Here is a 17,957-nt window from a genome sequence, read left to right as displayed (position 1 = left end):
TAAGACCACTGATCGACACCCATCAGTGAACAATTCGTATTTCCATTCGTGGAGTTAAATGTATTACAGGTTATGATTAGTGGTTGTGCTTGTCGACTCATTGCAGAGTTATACATTTATTAACTGCTTTTATTAAAGCTGTTATTGGTAAAGGAAACCCTAATAGGAGAAACACTAGTCTCGACTATATTGGACAAATTCTAGTTGAAAGGCATAATGAAATAAAATGATTGTGGGCATAGATATAGACATATATGAGGAGTCCTTTTACGAAGCCAAATTTAAAATAAGACCACTTTAATGACAATCTGTTATGCAGTACATGCACAGAGGGACTGTTTCCTGTTTCTTTACACAAGACAAATAGTTGACTATGAGGCGTACTATTTGTTCTTCTATTTTTTAAGTTGACTTAGCATCACTTTAACCATATTGTGTTAAGCAGTCCAGACAGAGACATGCTTCGTTGCCACGCTCTGTGGCAGTAGCTTTCATTTCATGATAATTGTTTAGCCCTCTATTGATTTTGGGAAGTTCAGGCAAATATTTTCCCAAAAGTTGATTTCATAACTCTACAATTTCTGGTCTGCTCAAATTTGGGGTTTCCGCTCTACTGTTATTTAGTCTGTATAGATTCATCACGTTGTGAGGCCTACGATAACAACAAGTGATCACTGAGGCAATATATTTTTCCTCATGACGAATACAAAATACAGCAGCAGATATGTCAGAGTAAATTTGGCACATACTGTAGTCACTTCACTCAAAGAAATCTACAGGCTGGTAGCAAATATTATTCATTTTGATCACATCTCTCCAACCATATACAGTATTCCTGCCATCATTTCACTCTCGGGTGTTCTCTGGTAAATATTTGAGCTCGACAGCAAATCCATAATTATCAAGGCCTGTGTATGTGCTGTTAGCTGATGATTGTCCCATGTTGCAGTTCCTCAGAGGTAGTAGTGGCTGCAGGTCGTTGATACGACACACCACCTCACTCTAATTGGAAATTCAGCGTGTGCAGCGGAGCAGAAATGTGCCGCAGTCAGCAGCTTCGCTTTGTTTTCATTAAAACACACATCCTCACTAGCTCACATTCCTCCTTTGTTCCCTTAAAGACACCAAGTCAGATCATAATTACAATTCCATGAGTTTTAAATCCAAGTAACCTACCTACAAGCATAATAATACATATTGTAATTGCTAACTAATCATACTTTTCTTTCTTTGGCAATTAGAAAAATACAAATCAACAGCAGTAGGCATACTGTATGTTAACTGACAGGTCAGAAGCTAAAGAAGCTAAACCAATAAATATAGCCTACTCTGCAAGCTGTAAACACCAAGAAAAGAAATTCCTGCTATAACCTAACAATAAAATAACCTAATTGACACGAGCTTGTACCCTTGTTGGTCTGACAACATTATACAGTACAGTATATTGCCAATGATAAAGATATTCTAAACCACACTTAAAATCTACTTGTCACACTCTGGTAGAAATCCCTCAAATGCTGAGTACAGTTTTCAACCTGCCTATTTTTTTTAAAAAGCGACAATTAAATCGAGTGACTTTTTAGGGTGTTATGGGAGTTCTGATACTGTACCCCGCTGTGTCCAGACTGCAAATGAATAAATGAATGGCTAATATAACTTAGTAAAATTTCCATAATTTGTCCCCTTTAAATTTAAGGATTAAAAATGGGAAGGTTATTTGAAGAAATCTTAGATAGCCTCCTAATTTGGAATTACATTGTGAGGAATTTGGCCTCAGGTCCAGTTCATCAGTATACAGTATGTTTGTAAATGGGAAAGCTTATTTCTGTCTTTTTTAAATATAATCTAATACACTGGTGTCAAACTGGTGGCCCGGGGGCCAGATCCGGCCCGCCACATCATTTTATGTGGCCCGCGAAAGCAAATCCAAATTGCTCATTGTGTTCTGGTGTAATACCATTGAGATATTTGCAAGCATTTTTTTTGTTACCAATCCCCCTTTGAAAAGAAAATTTAATAGTGGAAAAACTTTTTTTATAGACTTCTGATTTCAAAATTGGCTATTCATCAATGTGATGTGTATACTGTATGTAATTACAGGATAGGAGGTAATCTTTCATTTATATGGGTTCACAGTTGTAGCGGCCCTCCGAGGGAAGTCATAACTACGATGTGGCCCGTGACAAAAATGAGTTTGACACCCCTGAAATAGATTGGTAAACCTAACAGTGATATTCCTTTGCCTTTTTTGTACTCATTGTTGTCTTGACATGATTTTTGTCATAAAGAGGAACCTCCATGGCAGACATTTTTCTTTGTGTCAACAATTGCTTATTTATTATCTACAGCATTATGCTTTGCTCAGGCCTGTCAGCCTCTTGTCTCCCACACAATAGTCCATGTGCAAAACATATTTTTATCACTGTGAGACAAATACAGTGCACAAATGTTTACAAGGCAGTTTTAAGTACAGCTTATTTATGTCTGAGCTGCCAAATTCAAAGAGGAAATGAGTGAATGTGAGCCAGTGCCACATTAATAGCGGATTGGTAGCAAATCGCTATTGTGCTGTTTTGTATATTGTTTTGTTGCTTGAATTAACTCATCTCAAGATCACTTGTTTGGAGCAAGGGCTCATTCTAAACAAGGAGAATGTGATCGGCTACTATTCATGCTAGATATCTGAAGTTCAATCCATGAATTTTGCTCAATCCGCTAACAGCTTTCTTACCTAATTTCTATTGGGTGTTTACATCCTGCCATTGTTGATTTTACTTATATCGAGCTCGCTAAAGGAAACCTAGACTAAAGTATACTGCAGTTGTTCACACGACTGCTGCAAAGCAACAAGAGAATACTTGTCCTATCTATCTACATGAGCAACAAATGTGTAATGATCATGAGTTTTGACAGACATACTGACCAATGGATATTATGCAATATGTCAAGTTTTGTATACATGGCTATTGTTTGTCACAATAACATAAAACAAGCCCTTTCATATCGACGCACCCTATTGAATAGGACTTCATTTATTTAGGGATGCAGAGAGTGAGCGCATTTAGGGCTCTACATGCACAGCTGTTTTTAATGTTCCAAAAAATGTTTTGGGCAAAAATCCAAATACTGCATGTTAAATGTTTAGTGAAGAGACGTACAGTATGTGTTATGACGTCACAGCCAATACAACAATTGTGGACTAAGGTGCTGGTTTTGTTTGTTTGTTTGTTTGTTTTTTGCTCAAGATAATGAGTTTTATAATTAGACTGCTACTGCAACCAACCAAAATGCACAACCGATGGTTACAAACAGTTCATGTGTGTAATCACCACCCTTAGGTGATGATTACCCTGCTTACTTTGAGCTTTGTCAGGAGGACAATCTAGCCCTGATTGCTGCTTTTTATCCTCCTCTGTCTCCTTTGTATTCCACAACAGTTATACTCGAGCCACCTTATTTCACAGAAGATACATTTTAGCTCTCCCGCAGATTAGCACTTTTACATAAAAGCATATTGCAAATCTATCGTATGTTTGCCGTCATGTTGAATTAAAACACGATGTCCAAGGCCACGCTTTATTGTTCGCTGGTTTTCTATTTTCCTATGATGACTATCCATTATTTTCCATGGAAATTGTGCAGAAAAGTGAATACAATAGTGATTATGCACACAATGACTGTATTCAGTAGATTCTGTCAAAAATCCATCTACCTGCTGCTCCCCTTCAGGGATTTTCTCTTGACTCATACATTGGAACCTCGGTTTACGCTTGACCTGACAGATGAACATTTCGGTTGAAAAAATACATTTCCGGAGAAAAATAACCTCGATTTCTGCACTATTTTGGGTTAACGAACAGTCTTGAGCTGTGCAGGGTTCAGTTTTTCCTTGTGCCGCGTGAACATCATTGACTCTGTACGTCACACATTGCAGGTATCTGTTTTTTTTTGCTCTAAATTAGCCCTCAGTATGGCTCCAAACAAACTGCAAATCGATAGCTTCTTGTCAGAAGACTTACTGACAAGTATTCATCAGTGGATGACTACTACAGTTAATTTACAAAAAGTGACGGGGGTGGGGGGCATAACCTGTGAAGTGTTCAGATTCACAGCTGTTCTCCCTCACTGTCCAGTTGACCTCAATCGCCTCTACGATGACGTCAAGCGGTACAGCTGCACCCCTCGGAACTACTCCGTAAACCTGCGTGAGGAGCTTAGGGCCACCAACGCCGTCTTCTTCCCCCGGTGCATGCTGGTCAAGCGCTGTGGCGGCAACTGTGGCTGCGGCACTAATAACTGGAACAACGGCTGCACCTGTCAGGCCTCCAAGACCACGCTCAAACTACATGAGGTCCGTCGCACATCATGAAGACATGGCTCCCACACATTTAATACAACAGGAGGGACTTGACATGAGAGACATTTACTTCTTAGTCACTATTTTCTTCTTACTCATTTTGCAATAATACAACTCGTAATTAAATACTATTTTATTTGTATAGCCCTTTCAGAACTCTGGCTTCCTCCCACATTCCAAACACGTGCGTGGTAGGTTCATTGAAGACTCTAACTTGCCCATTCAATTCCATGTCAACTAAGTTACCAAATATGGCTCCCACTAGAGACATTTCCAACTCTACAGAACTTAACAGACAAAAAGGGATGTTGTAGCAATTAGTTTAAAAGTAGTGAAAACATCCAAATAGTCAGATTGGTTGTACTCAACAGTTCCCAAATCAACAATTAATTAGCGACACACTAGAAAAGTTTGACAATTAAACTGCTCCTTTTTTGCACCCTAACCCAAAACTCACCTTAACCTCTCAGCTTTTCCTGCTCTCTTCATCTCTCTCCTTTTCTAATTCTTTTATGCACAATGTTAGAATCTGTTCCTCTTTGTGGGTTTCCATCATCAAACCATTCGTTCCAATTCCCACTCTCAGTTTATCCCTTTGCCAGGGGCGTTTATGAAACATTGTTTGGAAAATTATTGATCCTAGCCTCATATGTTGATCAAAGTTTTGATGTAAGGTTTTGGTCAGCTTTAGGATTTCAAACTGGGCAGACCAGGCATTCGTTGATATTGACTGGGTTAGTGTTTGATTCCAAACATGACCGAAAATAGGTAATCATGTCGCTGGAGTCCATCAATGTCTTGTTTTGCTTAAAACACAAAGGGAACTTGTTTGCTTTGAAAGACGACTAAGGAAATCCGAAAGTAGTCCAATTGGACTAAAAATCTGAGGAAATCTTAATTTATATTTAAAATATGGTTCAGTTCATTTTCACTTCCTTTCCATCTTGTGTCATCATTGGACAGTTAATTATCTGGCCAGTTGTGATTTAACCTCATTGTATTTGACCTCATTTTCCTTTTATGAGAATGGTTTGGTAAATTCAGTCGAGATCAGGAGTGTTCTGAATGTATTGTTGAGATATTGTATGTACTGTACTGCAGAAGGCGCTAATTTATTGTGTCAAACTTTCCACTGTAAAAAAACTAAATCTATATAAATACAAAGTAATTGAGAGCAGAGAAGCAATGCTGTGCCGTGGATGGAGAATGTGAGGTGGACCATCTAAAATCAATTTCTCAATTGTGTTTCATTGGAAACAAAAACAGTTCTAGAGATTAAAAACCACTAACATATACAGCGCTCCGGGCATGACATGGGAATTTCATTTTGGCCACAATATAGTCGTGACATGCAGACAAAATGCTAAAATATGACCACAAAATACTGTCGGTATAATTTGCGCACAAATTAGTAATTGGTGTGTTTGTTATCATTCCAATTTAACAACTAAGCAAATGGTGCGCAACTTTGCTTGAAACTGCCATTCCTGACGTCCTTAAGGCAAATGTCTTCTTATGTTTTCATGAATAGTCTGCAATGCTATGCTAAGGCGTTTCAAACTCTTGTCCCATGTGCCCCCTTATAACGTTGAGCACCTGCCCCTCCAAAGGTCTCTGCACACCCCTGCCCATTACTATAACACATTCTGACTTTTCTCTCTTGTACTGCCATCTCTTTGTTCTTCCACTCTTTCATTTTTGAGTCCCACTGTCTCTCTCTCTCCGTAATGTCTTACAATGAGACTTCAGACAAGTAGGATTTAGTTTAGAATTGTGTGTGCTATCCCATTGTTTGAGTCTTGGGAAGCCCCGATATTCATCACAGCCAGTGTTTACTCATTGCAGCTGATGGGAATTACAGAAAAAAATCTCTTCCCTTTCAGTTTACACGTTAAAAGTGACCCCTGAAGCAAATTTCAAGAAAATCACATAATCACTTTTATTTTGGAGGCCAAAGTGGCTGGCAGATTCCCAATCTTCCACCCAAAGTTTTCAAATGATGGCCAATCACTAAAAACAGAGGTTCAGACCTCAGGGACCACATAGCTTATGGCCACGCAGGAAACATTCTGAAAGTCCTGCACTGTCTCAGCTCATTGTCCCCCGTCTCTTCCAGGTGCTCAAGTACGCCCCGGAGACCACTCTGTTCCAGCGCCATCGCAGGACAAGGGTCCGCTGGGTCATCGATGAGATTTTCCTCACACACCACGACAAGTGTGAATGTGCCTGTCCCTCCCAGCCTCCTCGCTGAGATACTGACACAAACGATCTTGAACTGTTGGACACCTTCTGCCATTTTGCCGCAAACCTGTTTTGCAACCAGATATGCAGTAAATACAGCAGAGAAGAAATTATTTGACAGATGATGCAGAACCTTTAACATTACGTAACAATAAGTACTCCAGAGGAATAAACATAAAACTTACAATAATGAACTATGCAAATACATTGCGTGAGTTAAGTGGCTCTCCAGATGTCTTTTCAGCTACTGGGAAGGAAGGAATGAGGAGAGGACGGGAGGGGGACTGTGAATCCAAGATGACGGTCATTTGTACCTGAAGACTAAAAAAGTAGTTATTTATAAAACTGCATTCCCCACCCTTCTGATTTTCCACAAAGCCCTTCTTTGTTTTGCACACATTCCTGTCTGCAAGAATTCCAGCATCCCTTTGTCCTTTACTTCATCTGTACCCTGTTCCCTCCCTTTTGTTTCCCCCTCAGTGTCTCTTCAAACATCCACACACACATATCCTCTCAAATCACTCACTACCAAACAGAGGAGATGTCAGCACAGGCTACTGCACTCTGCCCAGTTTTCTGAGCATTCCGGGCATTCCAGTCACTAAACCGGGAATTCTGCTAACACGGATAAAACCTTGCACCTCACGCCCAATAAACATCACAGAAGAGCGGGGGGAGAGAGAGAGAGAGAGAGAGAGAGAGAAGAAAATAAATCAGACACCCTGGCAGATGTTTGCAAATATTTTTTCATGACTTACACAATCGTGTATGGCCAACAGTGGGACACACCTCTGATTCAAACAATATTTATTAAATAATCCCCCTGATTGTGAATTATTTACCCTATAAAGACATTTTTGACAACTTTTGGAGGAAGACTCTTCTTTTCCAGCATAACTGTGGCCCTATGTACCAAGAAAGATAAATAACAGCATGGATGAATGGGTTTGATATGGAAGAACCACCGTAAAGCCCTGACTTCAACCCCGCCAAAAACTATTGGAATGAACTAGAACAGAGCTTGTGATTCGGGACATCTCAGGTGACATCTTACCTCACAAATGTTCGTCTGGATAATTGGACCAAAAGTCTGTCAGACACACTTTAATATCGACTCAAAAGCGCTGAAGACTGTTTAAGCTACCAATAGTGAAATGATTCCATATTTTCTGCCATTTTCCCCTTCAGCCAGTCTGCTCATGTTGGCATTTTCAATTGTCAAGGATCAGTTTCTTCACACGCAACCTTCTAATTAGCACTTTTAAGCACACTTTTATGGGAATTGGATGATAGAATGATATTTGTGAGTGAGTGTATGCGTGAATGCGTGCGTGTGTGTGTGAGGAAGTGCTTCTTTTGTCTGCGGGGTCCGGACGGTTCCCAACAGTGTGGAAGCAGGCAGCCCGAACAACCTTGTGAATATTTGACATGTGACAGTGTGTGAGACAGTGTACAAGTACAGTGGTGGTCTGTGTGTGCTGGCATGTCACACATACATATCCTAGATGTGAGATATAACAACAGTCTTCTGTTGTCGCTCAGCCATCACCTCTCATCACACGCACTCCGCTTTTGTTCGGAAGAGAGATACAAATAATTGGATGCTGAACTGACTCTTTAGCCATCCGATCTGAAATGTTTGGGCGGCCTTTGTACAATGCAGGGTTGGTGGAGCACAATCATTATAAAGGCAACAACAAGTACCTGCAGGAAGACTGAAGAAATCACTAATTTAAAAACAGAACAAAATTTGTGCATTTTCTACCACAGTGTAATCTGCTGGATGTGGCGGGCTGCTGCACCGACTTGACGGTAATACACATATCACATTGACACAGATAATCTCTTCCCGTTACTCATTGTAGCAAATATGAAGGCCCAGCTGCTTCCATACCTCTCTATATGTAGTGATCATTTGTTCTAGTTGCAGGCAAAGCTGTTGACAAGTAAATGCTCTTGTCGGTTGGAAGCCAGATGTTCATCAGGTCATCAACTTCAATCAATCAATCCTCACAATATCCTAACAATATTTGTCTGTGTGTTTTGTGGATTTCAGTGTGAAAGTGTTGTCAGCACATTCCAGTGTTGCACACACCAAAGTGGCTTTCCATAAATAACAGAATCCGACAGAACAACATGGCATTCAAAGCTATGTGTGCCACATTTTACATCACTTATACCACATCAGTCCCACATTCACGCTGAATGTGAGAAAGTTAATCTAGCTGTTCAGACTTACATTTTATTTTATTTTTTTCATTTATGAATCGCACAACTAACGTCAGCTCTGTCAATTCAGTGAATGTTTGAGCAAGAAACAAGTGCTGCTTTTGTTGTCTTTGGAATATTCATGAGAAAACTGTAGGCTTTAATTTATTGTGTCTTTCTCTGTTGTTTTGTTTGGGGGGAAACAACTGGATGGTTTTGATAAATAAAATGTGTCTAGCATGAGTGAGTCTTGTAGTCTTTGCTATGTGTTTGATCATGTGTAGCGTATAACGTATTTGTGGCAAATGGAGGGATCTTCGAGATGAAGAGGCGATGAAGGAAGGGGAAGAAAGCAGAGGATGAAACCACAGGGAGAAGGGCTCTATGATGTTGTCTGGTACATCTTTGTGCATGAGTCACCATGGAAACCACAAACCTGCTTTTCAGGCCAATGTATCTGCAATAAGGTCAGCAGAGTCAGCACTGCAGAAGTCCGATGGAAATGAATGGCTGCTGTGGCCCGAAGGGATGATTTAATTGTTGATTTTGTATTCAGTGATTGATTGTAACAGAAGCCTCTGGTTAACCATTTCCTGGCTGTGTAGAAGCGCTTTGATGTGAGGTAATATTTGAGGTGACACACACTCAGGTGTGTGGATTCATTGTACGTACAGTGGAACCTCGGACGGCAAACATAATCTGCCTTGGGGAACAAGAAAAAAATGTTTCAGGATTAACCTGTTTCTATCATGAAACTTCTATTCCCTATTTTTAAGTAAACACAAAGGATTACTTTGAACATAAACCCAAAAATTGTCAAAGAAAAAACAAACCCACCAATAATTTAGTCCTGGGCCTTATGATAAAGTCTCACATTCTGTTATGGCATTGGTTCAACCCAAAAAAAAAAAGTTTCATACAAGCAATGCTTTAAGTACCATTCTTAAATGCAAAATACAAACTGTACAGAAAAAAGTACCAAAGAATTTTCGTGACGCATATTTTCTTTTACCAAAATCCCATCACTTAGAATAAACGGTTGTGCTTAAATAAAGCAGTATTCATCTAAAGCTAGTTATAAAATTATGATGGACTGAAGCCATGGCTCAGATGCAGATCACAAACACCTTGAAAATGTACAAATTTACTGATTATCACGGTTATCTGAGTGGTTAAGGCCAAACATAATGTGAAAAAAGGGGTTCTTTGTTTCAAAAGCAATCTTAACAACCAATTTGAAACACTGTATATTGCTCAAGGGTTTTCCCGGTTGCTGTATTAACCATTCCTGTGTTTTGAAGGGCAAGTGAAGTGCGGATCAATACTGACAAACCGATAGCTCTGATAGCTCTTTATGCTCTAAAATTGATTCTCAAACCAATTATTTATGAAATTAAATATTTACCATAAGTCACCCAGTATTATAAAAGAGCAAACGATGGGTACCCTGATACCAGCTACAATTTTACTCAATATCGGATCGGAAAGGACATCTGTGGAATCCAACATTTCTAATATTTACATCTTTTCTATTTACATCAGTCATAGCAACAATTCTGAAGGCTCATGTTTGTCCTCCATCCATTCTTTTCTCCGGGCTCCTGTATTGTAAACTACGAACAGTCACCACATTAAGATATTTTTGACCTCCTGCGATTAAACCATTTCACACACTTCCTTCTTCTATTGCGCCTTCCTTGTCATCCAGATTATGCCTTCTCTTCCAATAATTTTGCACCTGTTGACTCATTCCTGTCACCCTTTCTGTGGTGCTTTCAATGTTTTTTTATATCAGGACAAATCTCTCTGCTGTGGCAGCAGGGGAGCCAACAAATGAAAGCCGAAAAGAATGAAGGAAACATCTGAACACTTTTATTCCAACCTTTGTCTCAATAGTCCTTGCTCCCTCTATGTCATACATTTTCTGATGGTGTTGCTGTTGCCATTGTGGTGCAGAAATGGAGTGATGCTGTTTTTAAACCAGTAATCAGTAATGAGATTTGGTAGTGGATCGAAGTTTTCTGTGTTCATTGTGCTATGATAGATAGATAGATAGATAGATAGATAGATAGATAGATAGATAGATAGATAGATAGATAGATAGATAGATAGATAGATAGATAGATAGATAGATAGATAGATAGATAGATAGATAGATAGATAGATAGATAGATAGATGTATGAAACAGAAATCGCACACAGCTGGACAGATGAATAAAAGAGGGACTTTGGGGCAAGAGGCGGGGCACAATCTGGACTGAGCCGGAGTCAGTCAGATGGCACATTTATACAAACAACCAATCACAATCACATGCTTGTTTGGTAAGACGGAGTACCCGCAGAAAACCAACGCTAGCACAGGCAGAACATGCCAACTCAACTCAGGATGGCCTCAGCCGAAATTTGAACCTTGCATATCTCAATTGTGAGGCAGACGTGATAACTACTAAATTTAGCTAATGTTGTTATCGTTTTCGTCATTTGCAGTGGTGTAGAACTTGACTGTGTAGTACTGAGAACTTTCTAATGCTGTATTTGGATTCCCTCATTTAGTGACATAAGGGGGACAATATTTTAGAAACACTGCAAACTACAACCTCAACGATAAATATGTTTATAAATCAATGCCTCTCTGATAGTGTCAATCACAACCAATATTAATTTTACAGTTACTCGGGGTGGGTAGAGTAGCCAAATATTGTAATCAAGTAAGAGTACTGTTAATTTAGAATAATATGACTCAAGTTAAAGTAAATAGTGGCCCTTCAAATAATTACTTAAGAGTAAGAAAGTACCCAGTGAAAAAACGACTCAAGTACTGAGTAACTGTTGAGTAACTTAAATCAGAGCATGACCGTCAAATAAAAATAACTGAATAAAATATGAATGAGCAGCTTCAGATATTGCTGAACAATATCACTTAATTTAAAACATAATAAATAAAATCTTGCCCTGCCATTGGCTGGCAACCAGTTCAGGGTGTACCCCGTCTACTGCCCGATGATAGCTGGGATTGGCTCCAGCACTCCCGCGACCTGTGTGAGGATAAGCGGCTCAGAAAATGGATGGATGGATAAAATCTTTATAGAATAACAAACAATGAACAAAATTTTCATAAAATAACAAATTATGGTAAATTTAGCTCCAAGAAATGGTCGGATACTATTTTGTTTCCACTTTTTAAACAGCACAATAGGATCATCAAGCAGAGATTACAAAAATAGAAACAAGGCTGCTGTGGACATAAAAAGTCTATACATCCCTGAAAAAATGCTTTTTTTTTTCATGTAAAAAAATTTTGACCAAAATAAATCGTTTTATAACTTTTTGCACCATTAATGTGAGCTAGAATTTGCACATCTGAATTGATGTATTTAATTATTTATTTTATAATTTTGAAAGGGGGGGGTGAAAATAAACAACTGAAATAATCTTGTATGTGGTTGACTTGGACTTGTTCACCTTGATCCCTTCTTAGACAGGTCACCATTGCAAAAGAGATGTTTTGTCTCAACCGAATTCTTTTACCTGGTCAAATAAATAAAATAAAATAAAACTAAGTAAATCCGGTTGCACAAGGAGAAACTCCCTCTTATAAACTGGAGGCTGCTGTATTCAGGAGTAACCAATCACATTCAAACTCATACTCAATGGGAGTCCAGACGCACACCTGCCGAAAACCAACAACATATGCATAAGACCTTACAGAATTTGCTTTGTTCCCTGAAATGACTCAATGAAGAAACTGTTTGCTGACCAGACTTATTGATAAAGTGTGTGCGTGTGCAAGCGAGAGATTACAGAACATACCCCAAAAGATGCATGTTTCAGCCAAAGCAACAAAACATTTGCATTTACCGCAAGGTCTTTTCTCAAGTTAGAAGTGGGCTGATACAGTACATCCAAATTTGACCAAACACAAGACTACATTGCATGACAAAGCTGTTGTTGTTTTTTTTGGGTGTTGTTTCTTTACGGAGTCTGTAATGTAAACACAAGTCGTGCGGGTGATTCCTTCCTCCACCCATTCCAACCTGCTTGGACCCATTTCTTCACTTCCTTACCATACTCACCATTGCTCTGGACTGTCGACCCCAAATATTTAATGTCCTCCACCCTCGCTATTTTTTCTCTCTGTAGCCTCACTCTTCCCCCTCCAACGCCCTCATTCATGCACATATATTCTATTTTACTTCAGCTAATCTTCAGTCTTCTCCTTTCCTTTACAACTCACAAAATGAAAATCTTTCGTCTGAACAGAAGACAGATGATTGGAAATCTAAATTAGAGTGTGAAATTGACTGAAATACAAACAGGTACATCATAAGAAACAAAAGACAACACTTCTGAATTGTGCAGATGACAAGTAAAAAATACATAAATAAAATGGTGAGATTATAACCCATTACTGAGACAACGCTGCTCTTCATCTCACACACACATCTCAAAGTTGACATGCAGCAGTCACATTATTTTACTTTTAAATAATTCCTTAATTTTATGCCCGCCAACATCCACAGAACACACATCACCTTAGAGTTGGTGGATGGCTCAAAACCCCACAGAGGATCTTGGAGGATGATGTGTGGAGGTGGTTTTCGTCTTGCGATGTCCATTTCCTTTAATGATATATGAAAAGCTGAGAAGTTCATGTTCCCACATGACACAGACACACACACACACACACACACATACTCCATCCTTTCTGTCCCCCCTGATCTCCAGGCACATTCTTGCCACGTCCACAAGCACTTCCACCCACCTTCTCTTTCACACTACATTATAGAACAGCTTTCATTTAGATATAAATATTAGATATTTCGTTTGAATTATGCAAAAAGGCCATATGTGAGAAATCAGGGGGTGGACAATTGTGGGTTTCCTTATTTAAAAGAATCAAATCAAATCAACTTCTCAGATTTAAACAGTTCAATTAAATAAATGATTATACTTCAAGTGTAGCGGAAACACTTAGCCTCGCTATACTCTCAAGGGTCAGAAAGGTTTGTTTTAGCCATGTTATGCTAATTTGACCAAAGCAGAAAAAAACCATTTGGTGAATCTGAGAAAAATGCAACGAGCTGAAGATATGCTGCAAGTGTGTGAAACACTTTGAGGCTGATGAAAGCTTGACATTTAACTTCTAAGACACACACGAGGCAGGATGTTTCCTTCCAAGTTCTTCAAAAGTAAAACTTGATGAAGTTCGTTTGAGCGGTATCAAGATGGTACGTGACATTTATTTAAGTGAACAGGGCAAAGGAATCTGAGATAACAGATACACAAAGACCGAGGGATAACGGAGAAATATTTACTGCAATTTAACAGAAGGTATTTTGTGTGCTGGTGGTTGTGAGTGTGTGTATGTTCTAAAATATAGAATAGTATACAAACACACACACACACACACAAGGGGTAGACATAAAAAAAACCTAATAGGAGCAAAGATGCCTCCGTTAGCTGTCTGAATTTTTTATTAACTGTATGTATCATGATCTACATTAAGTACAATCTCCCTCTAGGTAATAATAATCCCTCCCCCCCTTATTGTTGTCATCCTGGTCGACTGCCTCTTCAATTCCTACCATAGATTCTCCAATTCTGTACTGTTTGGGCAACTATAAGTGACTCTCCACACTACACTTTGTCCAGAACTTTGCTGCCCATATTATCACCAGACTCCTTTCAATCCGCCACATCCAATTTAAAATACTGATGCTGACTTCTAAGGTCACCCTTAACCTTGCACCTCCACGCCATAACGCCACAATCGCCCTTACTGTCTTCTTCCATCCACTTCACTATGCCCCTCCACTCCACTGTCCATGTTTATTTTGTTATTATTATCATTGTTAATTGTAAGGTGCCCTTGAGTGCTCTGAAAGGTCATGCTTGAATTGTTAGCCCTTCTATGCTAGTATGTGTAAAACAGCAGGTACACTATGCTGCAATGGATCAGTGCCATAGCAGTGTTGTTTGTCCCATACATGCACCCATAGTGACCGTCAAAATGTTCCAATACAAACACATGGCCATAGACCAGAGTCCCGTCCGCTGCTGGTAAAATCCATTGCAGTGTCCATGAAGTGATAAACAAAGGAGGAGGCTGCACTCCATTGTTATAATGCTTTTGCTAGTTCGTGATTTGACTTAAAAAAGGCAAAAGATCTCTCTTTTTGTACGTTTTAAGGGAATGTGCAAATTCATACATTTTCTTCCCAGAGAGACGGAGAAATAAGCAATCTTTTAATGTAACGAAATACAAATGCCTTACATAGAATTTTCACATATCTGTGTTTTACGTCATTATTTGTATTCCTGGCACATTTCACTTTTATTCCACTACATTTCCTAAGAAAAAGGTATACTTCAACTCCTACACATTTCCCATAAAGATCGTTACAAAAAAATCTAATCTGAAGAAATTGTGCTTTGACTTAATACTTGAACAGGAAAGCAAAAAGTGGAAGAATAATGCTCTCTGTACTGATTGTTAAAAAGGGTACTGCATGTATTTGGGTTGTTTGCTAACTTCTGTTGGGTTTTACTGCTGTCAATCAAGAGGCATATGTCCCTCCCCCACTTCAGTCCTTTTCTTTTTCTGCAGTGAGACAAGTTGAGACCGAGCAGTTATGCAAGAGTGTAACAGCAGTTATGAAGTGTTGTGCGTGCATTGAACTCAGTACTTACGGTATTTGTTATTGGACATATTAGCGATGTGCAGTATTTTCTTTGCTAATACTATGCGACGCCTTTACGTGTGAACTGATGCGATTTTGTTTATTTTTAATGACCTTTTAGGTGCACCACCAGAGAAGTCTTGTGCACATTTGTTGTATTGTCACACCTTCTGTGATTGCTGTGTAATAAGATTAACTTATCTAATTATTCTTAGGTAAGAACACGGCTGGGGGAAGAAATTGAATAGCTCGGCTAAGTCGACTTCAAAAATAGGATGACACAAAATTTCTGACCCAAAAAAACAAAACAAAAAAAAAAGGTTCCGCCGGAACCCATGTTTGACACGGACATTTATTACAGACGGAAAAAGTATTGGGCCAATGATAAACTTAGCCAAAATCGACAAAGGAGCGTCTGTAAGTGACTTTTAAGACTGTTAGATGTTTAATGCCTATATAACATAAGTATGAGTGAACTGAATGGTAGTTAGTGGTTTCTGACCTAAAATGGTAATCGCTAGCGCGCCAATGCTAAGTGCAATTCTTATCCAACAGAGGTGGCTAGAGTAGCCAGATATTGTACTCAAGTAAAATTACTGTGACTTTAGAGTAATGTGACTCAAGCAAACGTAAAAAGTGGCCCTTCGAATTACTTGAGTAAGAGTAAGAAAATATCCTTGAGTTAAAGTAAGAAAGTACCCCGTTAAAAAAAAAAAAAAACTACTAACGACTAAAGTACTGAGTAACTGTTGAATAACTTAAAGCTATAATCAACAATTTTTTTTTGTTAAAATAGTCATTTTCACCTAAGCAACTACTAGAGGAGATGACACAATGCTGATGAAGCCATTCAGCTTCTCTAACATCTTGCTGTATTTGTCATTATCTTATTTTTTATATTGAGCGAATGCCCTATTCATTTCCCGCGCTGGCCCAGTTCGTAGCGCACTGCAAGTGACGGCGCGGAAATAACGCATGTCCTTCAAAACATTGTAAAAATGTTTTTGAATCACATATAAGGGGCATAACATGCATTCCCTGTCATATTGAAGCGACGCCTCTGTTCTTTTGTTGTAATGCAGAATTCGAGCTTAGGGGGGCGCCAGATTTACATACTATATCTTTAAATCAGAGCATGACCATCAAATAAAGTAAAAACAACTAAATAAAATATGAATGTGCAACTTATTGCTGAACAATATCACTTAATCTAAAACATAATAAACACTTGAGTAAATGTAACAGAGTAAATGTTAACCATTTAGTATTTCGCATTTTGCTATACTAATTTATACCATACACTCAGTACCAAGTTTAAGGGTTGAAGCCCATCGATTCTAAAAAGATCGAGTGACAGCCCTAGGTATGTACATTTACTGAATGGTGCTTGTAGTATATGGAACTTTTTTCTTACTGTATGATTCATGCAGACTTATGTCATCTGTATAATGTTTATTACCGACCTTAGTGAGAATAAGCAGTACAGAAAATAGATGAATGAATGGCATTACAAAACCACAATTTGAGTAATTATCGGTGTATGTGGTGAAAAGTAAAAAAGGAACTACATAAATCTCCTTGTTAATTTTAAATGGAAATCCTGCAGTGTTTCTGGAGTGGGCCAGGGCCATAATAGCCGACTGCAATTTTCACCCTGAACAGTAAATGAGTGGAGACTATTGTGGCCAACCATATTTTTCACTGACAATACATATTGACGGAATTTAAGATGGAAGCACCTGCGGCTAACTCTCCTGCTCACACAACATTTCCAGTCGCATATGACGACCAAAAACACGACGGTGGTCAATTACTGTATCAGGTGTTCATAACGAGGAAAAATGTTACTTACCCGTGGGCGTACAGTATTTACATAAATGCTTTTGTATACATTGGGTGAAGACCCTCTCAAGTAACGAAAATATCGTCCTTTAAAAAATCTCCGTCCAACACGGTTGGTTAGGTTAAGTTATACTAATGCAGTAAAGTCAAAACGACAAAGTTATTTTAGTTATCATGAACTTGTTTAGGCATATGGTTAATGTGATATCCAGGCTAAAAACTAAATAAAAACATAACCACTCACTTAAAAAACAACAACTTTAAATTCCAATATGTAGATGCATTAAATGTGAGAAAGTAAGTTTTGATACAGTACAGTTAATGTAAATTATTAGAAAATGATAAAAACTATCGTATTTGACACCAAAACTATATTTTACCGACTCAATTAGAACTATATGGGACTCGGGGAGGGAAGGAAGGGGGTACTTAAAGAACACTGAGGCAACATTTTTTACTGGAAGGTCTGCCCTGAGGTGTTTCTTTGTAATGAATATGCGCACATGTGTGTGTGTGTGTGTGTGTGTGTGTGAGTGTGGGTGTTGGCCTGGTCATGTCCAATATGAAAGGAAATCTGCTCCCTGACTCTTGAGTCAGACTATCATCAGTCATAGAAAAGAGACGCAAAC

At 38.7% G+C, this 17,957-nt stretch overlaps 1 protein-coding gene across 1 annotated transcript in view; it reads left to right on the top strand.

The window, feature by feature from the left end:
* Positions 1 to 9,049, top strand: part of pdgfd (platelet derived growth factor d) — a 50,613-nt gene extending 41,564 nt beyond the window's left edge. Inside the window, exons 6-7 of the mRNA XM_061782872.1 lie at positions 4,134 to 4,351; positions 6,474 to 9,049. Of these exons, the coding sequence (XP_061638856.1) occupies positions 4,134 to 4,351; positions 6,474 to 6,608 (353 nt within the window). The 3' untranslated portion in view covers positions 6,609 to 9,049. The remainder of the gene's footprint in view (positions 1 to 4,133; positions 4,352 to 6,473) is intronic.
* Positions 9,050 to 17,957: the final 8,908 nt, after the last annotated feature.

The sequence above is a fragment of the Phyllopteryx taeniolatus genome, chromosome 8, assembly GCF_024500385.1.
Source record: "Phyllopteryx taeniolatus isolate TA_2022b chromosome 8, UOR_Ptae_1.2, whole genome shotgun sequence".
Taxonomy (NCBI): domain Eukaryota; kingdom Metazoa; phylum Chordata; class Actinopteri; order Syngnathiformes; family Syngnathidae; genus Phyllopteryx; species Phyllopteryx taeniolatus.
Note: the sequence above shows the minus strand (reverse complement) of the source record. Positions and strands in the feature narration are given on the sequence as shown.